We start from the raw sequence: 6,000 nt of genomic DNA, 5'->3' as shown, positions 1-6,000 counted from the left end.
ACCTGATTTAAACCAAAAACCAATTTTGCTAATTCCGCAAAACAAAAATACCCTAATTTTTTTTTATTAAAATAGTAGACATTTTTCTAAACATTGCTCACAAAGATTTATATGTTTTTTTTTATGAATAGTTGCTATTTCCGACTGATGTCGTGCGTTTAGATCCAGCTTAAGTCGTTTGAACTATTTCGCGAGGTAATCTTATATCCCCGACCCCTTTTTTGTGAATTGTATTCTAAGTATATTTTTTTAATAAAACATGACTATTCATCAAAAAAAACATTGCTCACATACGAATTCTTAAAATAATTACTTTAACCAAATACGAAACCGATTAAATGAAAAAAACAATTAATTGTAAAAACCGTAAAGCCAATATTGACAGGCAGCCTTGACGCAGAACCCCGCCGAGTCGACCGGAGAAGCCTGTCCCACTCACCGGTTTAACCATGGTGCATCCCCCCTGGCGCCCATTTTGTCCAAAGATATTCTTTGGCGTTTTCCGTTTATTTCGATGCTTCCTACCTAGATATATCTTCGAATTTAATTTATATTTTCTGAAAGACAGCCGTATTGAGTTTCTCCTAAATCTTTGTAAGCCTCCACACCAAAGAGATTCAGTTTCTGAAGCGAGGGTTCGAATCCTGTAGGTAGCAAAGCATCTATGGGCAGAGCAAAGTCCTCCGATCGCATTGCATGCTGTAAATTGCATATTCACTGTTTTGGGTGTCGTTCCTGTTGTCCTTGTTGTCGAGCCAACTAGTGCTCATATGCGGAATCAGAGGTAATTGTGGAGCTTCAATTTATTTCCTAAACCATAGAATCCCTTGTGCATTTTAAGGGAATTAAGAAATTGCACTGTGTCTGCTTTACTTAACCTATGACCTCAAGCACTTTTTACTAATCAGGGCTATTCATAATACTCTCGAAAAGATAACGTTGAAAGCTCAATAGCCACGTTTTATAAAAGCGAGGGACTGATAGTACTGAAAATATTGAAAACCTAAAACCATTTTTTCCCCCAAAAACACGGAATTTGGATTGCTTGCCCTTTTCTGTATTTGTTTTTGGTTAATTGAATGGGTTTCTCAGAAGACATGGATCCTACGGATACTAAACCCGATTTATCTCTTGGTTTTTTTCCCATTCACGGTGTTGCTAATCAACCTTCCGTTCTCACGTCGATGCCAGTTTCCATTTCAAATTCTCTTCAATTGAGCATGGGCAGTGGGGACGTTAACGACAGCTCTCTTACGGACCAAAATTCACGGCAACATGGTTCAGTTCAATCCGAATGTAGCAATAGCAACGTCAATACATTTCTACAAATGTCCAACGATGGTCCTCAGTTGCAATTAATGGGTCACTCTGAAATTAGTTGCAGCAATAACAGCAACAATACCATGCACGGGATGGGTGTGGCACCAAAGCGCGAATGTAGTCCTCTAGGCCCTTTCAGAATAAAAAGGAGGAGGGATGATGAGGATTCACATATAATTCCACAGCAACAGGCCAGACATGCATATGGATCATCCTCACCTTGTATGCGTTCAGGCACTCCCCCAAGGAGCCCTCTTCATAGTACCAATGTAAATCAAGTGAATCAAAATGGTCGTCAGTATGTCCAGAATATCCCCATGAATATGCATACAAGTAGCGTTAATATGAGTATGACCCCCCCTTACTCATCAGAACCCCATTCACAACCTCAAAGCCCCATTCACAAGCCAGTCCCCTGCTTACAGGGACTTCAAGTACAAAGGCCGTCTAATCAGAATTCTTGCCATGCTTCTTCTCCTCTGCAAACTTTTCAGTTGTCTCCCCATGCCAGTGCCTTTCATGAACCCAATTCCTCATGTCCTGACTTGGAGACACGGGGAGCTGCAGTCAGAGCATGGGGAAACCAGCCTCTTTCTGCAGCAGATCCTGATTTGTGGGACATCATGGAGAAGGAGAAACAGAGGCAATGGAAGGGAATTGAACTCATTGCATCTGAAAATTTTGTTTCTCAGGCTGTCATAGAAGCTCTGGGGAGTCATTTGACTAATAAGTACTCCGAGGGGTTGCCAGGTTCACGATACTATGGAGGTAATGAATATATTGATCAGATTGAGTCCATGTGCTGTCAGAGAGCTCTAACAGCATTTCATCTGGAACCTGAAAAATGGGGTGTGAATGTTCAACCCTATTCATGCACTTCTGCTAACTTTGCTGTTTATACTGCTCTTTTGCTACCGAAGGATCGGATTATGGGTCTTGACTCTCCATCTGGAGGCCATCTGAGCCATGGATACTATACATCTAGTGGCAAGAAAGTCTCAGCGGCATCCATCTTTTTTGAGAGTTTCCCTTACAAGGTCAATCCACAGACGGGCTATATTGATTATGAGAAGTTGGAGGAGAAAGCACTTGATTTTCGTCCAAAGATCTTAATTTGTGGTGGGAGCTCCTATCCAAGAGAATGGGACTATGCACGTTTTCGACAAATTGCTGATAAGAGTGGGGCCATCCTTATGTGTGATATGGCTCATATCAGTGGCCTTATTGCAGCTAAGGTAAGAACTCTGTGTGCTAATGTACTGGTGAATTACATGCAATGCAATTACAAATGCTTATGTTAATTAGGAATTGGAGTGGATAAATTCCAAATTTATATAAATATAATTTTGGAGGAAGCTTCTAAGCCTGATTATATTCGAAATTACAGCTCTTCTGCACCCATAATACATGTCCTATAATGTCTGAGTTGGATTTACTCACTATTATGGAATTCTAGCCTGTATTTTTCAAGGGAGCTAAATTTGGCAGGGTGTTCCCTATAATAGAATAATCAACTTGTGGACCTTGGTAGCTTTTCCAGCTAGAGCTTCTACCTGTAGTGCATATCTCAAGTTTATTTCCGTTGGAACTTTCATTTCTACCTGTCTTTCTGAATATTGGCATTTAATTGCCTGACAAGTAGAATTTCAATTCTACATAGTAGGGGATAGGAGACAACACTTGAGCACTTTCCAATTATTTTTTGTTTTGTTTGGTGGGTAACAATTATTTTTAATCATTGCTAAAAAACAAATACAAGTGTGTCTACCTCCTTCATTTCTTCGTCGCACTGCTTCTGTTGCTGCTCCATGGTTTCAGAATTCTCCTAGCCCTCTCTTTGTAACAGGTGAGCACAGAAAACCCATTCAATCGGCTTTCAAACTTATGATTTCCTGCATGTTCATTCAATCTAAGAGCCCAATTTTTTCAAAAATTGACACCTCGCCACATCTTCCACAGCATCAAAACATCCCCAAAAAACAGCACCTCTCTCAGCACTGCACCATTTAAACTGCTAGGTAAAACACCCTAACCCGCATCCTTTGGCGTCGAGGAATTGCAGAGCGTCAACGGCAAGGAATGACCATCGGAAAGCATAAGACCCGCTTTCCCTGAGCTTCCTGAAAGCACCTTATCTCAAGCTTTAGTTTACCCATGCCACCGCGATGCCTTCCTTGTAAGCTTCTTGATCATAGCGCGCGGGCCACCAAAGGAAAGAGGTACGTCCCTTCTCCATGCCTTCTTCCCATTTTGCAAAACATTCACTATAATTGGAACCGAACCCTGGCGCTGCCCATTCTATCAAAGATTCTACGCCTATAATCAGATCACGGGGAAAAAGCGGGTGCATCACCCACAACACTATGTTCTCCTTCTCATTCAATTCCAGTCCCCATGCCATAATCATTGCCGCTATGTCAACATTGACCTTCCAGTGGTGTTTCACCTCCTGGAAGAGCAGCCCTAGAGTCTCTTTGACAACCGCCATAACCCCTGGTGATGGGCATTTCAGGAGCAATTTCAGCCGGTGATCCGTCACTGGCCCAAACAGAGCTTTCTGCTGTTTTTTAGTTTGAAAGGTGAAAGTAGCCTCCATTGCCCCCACCGTCAATTCTTTCAAACAGAACCTTCAAACCATAAACCAGCTTTGCCTCTTCTTTAAGAACCTGCTATTAATGACCACACTCACACCCAATCCATCCTTTAGATCATTTAAAGCCTTATTGAATCACAAAAAAATGGCCAACCATCAAAAAAATCATTGCCCTGTCATCATAAAAACTTCTTGCATCCGAAATCTTAAAGGAATAAATTTCGCACATGTGAGTGCACTGTTCCTTTTTAAAACTCCTGTCCTACGTTGTCAAATCTTTCAAATTCACAATTCCCTATAGATTCGAAATTTATTGCCCATTTTGACAACCTATCTGCCTCATGATTGCCTTCCCTTCTTACATGGCTAAGTCTAAAATCTTCTAAACTGTCCAAAACACTTCTAATTTTCTGCAAAAAATTGACTAAGTGCCAAACATGAATCTGATTTAGCCGGATGGCCTCTATCACGACCATTGAATCGCCTTCTAGGCGCAACTTTTGAATCCCCAAAGCTTTTGCACATTGGACTAGCAACAAAGCCGCCTTGAATTCCGCCATATTGTTAGTGCCATTCTCAATCCTCTTTGCTGCCAGAGCTAAAGTATTTCCTTTCCAATCTCGAACAATCACTCCTGCCCCTGAAGATCCCAAATTGCCTCTAGCCGCCCCATCAAAATTAAATTTAAACCATCCCTTCTCCGGAGCCGCCCAACTGATCTTTTCCACAACTACCTTCTTACTCTTCTGAGTGAAACATCCCTCTATTTTAATCCTAATCACTGGCCATAATCTCTGTATCCAACTATCATTTTTAGTGAAGCATATTTGTTTCATCTTACTTCTAAAGGTGGCAGCCAAAACAACCTCTTCAGTTGAAATATCAATCCTCCCTTTGACACAATCAACAAACTCTTCCCTCCCTTGAAAAATGCATCTATTTCTCTTCATCCAAATTTCTCAAACGACAATTGAGGGAGTCACAAACCATATGTTTGATAACATAGAATTGCAGGTTGACCTTGGCCAACTAACAAAGAAACCTCTCATCGAATTTAACCATGGACCTTGACAGTTCAGCTTCCTTATCACTCCACTCCACATTCCTGAGCAAAGGGGTAGCTCAGGAGGAGATTATCCACCGTTTCTACTTCATGTTTACACATAACACATCTGCTAGGCCCTACGAACCCAAACTTCCCTCTTCGAGCATCTGTCAGTATGCACCCCTGCATTGCTAGCCATGCAAATGTTCCAGCCTTAGGTAAGCAATCCCGATTGCAACACAAATCACTCCCTACGAAGTCATTACCCTATCCTAAAGAAAGTAAACCATAACCTAATTTAACGAAATAATCTCCATTTGAAGAAGCACACCAGGAAACTTTATTCTCCCCATATGTTTTACACACCTTCCTTTCTAAAAAAATGCTTTTCAAGAGTTCCTTCTGCTGATCAGATATGTCCTCTCCTTCAAAAACTTTCCACTTCCATTCACTTCCATAAGGCCCCTCTACTTGAGTCACATTGTCAGCAACTTTCACCCACCACAATTGAGACATAACTCTTCTTAACTGTTCAAACCTTGGGTTGTCAACAAGGGTAGGGTAACCATTCCACAAGTCCTCCCAAAAGTTTGATTTCTCCCCATTTCCCACCAACTAGGAGATATGATCCGTTATAACCGATCTGCACAAAACCACAAATTTCCATATAGCTGAACCTGTAGGAGGGTTTCTAATGGTTAAGATCCTTTCTGGTTTAGGTGAGTCTAGATATTTTGCCCAAAGAATCCTTACTCAAAGTTGATCCGAGCATTTGTAAATACTCCAAACTAAGTTAGCACCTAATGCTGTATTCATAATCTGCCAAACTCGTAAACCAGCTCCCCCAAGTTTCTTTGACTGACAAATCCTATCCCAAGCCAGTAAAGGATGCTTCTCATCCTCCCCCACACCAATCCAAAAGAACTTCCTCATTTTCTGTCTTAGAATATTAATAACTTTTGTAGGGATATTCAAACACATCATTGAGAAAATCGGCACAGCTGACACTACAGACTTTAACATTAAAATGTGTCCTGCTAAT

General features: G+C 41.1%; 1 protein-coding gene across 2 annotated transcripts in view; it reads left to right on the top strand.

The window, feature by feature from the left end:
- The first annotated feature begins 560 nt into the window (after positions 1–560).
- LOC149554325 (serine hydroxymethyltransferase 4-like) overlaps positions 561–6,000 on the top strand; it is a 44,632-nt gene continuing 39,192 nt past the window's right edge. Inside the window, exons 1-2 of one of the 2 annotated variants that reach the window (XM_089828445.1) lie at positions 561–784; positions 1,192–2,555. In XM_089828445.1, coding sequence (XP_089684571.1) covers positions 1,221–2,555 — 1,335 coding nt within the window. In that variant the 5' untranslated portion in view covers positions 561–784; positions 1,192–1,220. Of the gene's footprint in view, positions 2,556–6,000 lie in introns of both variants that reach the window. The other variant, XM_089828444.1, reaches the window with a different exon arrangement.

This window comes from Cupressus sempervirens, chromosome 5 (genome assembly GCF_028749045.1).
Source record: "Cupressus sempervirens isolate cs-2001-9-10 chromosome 5, ASM2874904v1, whole genome shotgun sequence".
NCBI lineage: Eukaryota > Viridiplantae > Streptophyta > Pinopsida > Cupressales > Cupressaceae > Cupressus > Cupressus sempervirens.
The sequence above is the reverse complement of the archived record's forward strand: the minus strand, read 5'-3'. Positions and strand labels throughout refer to the sequence as shown.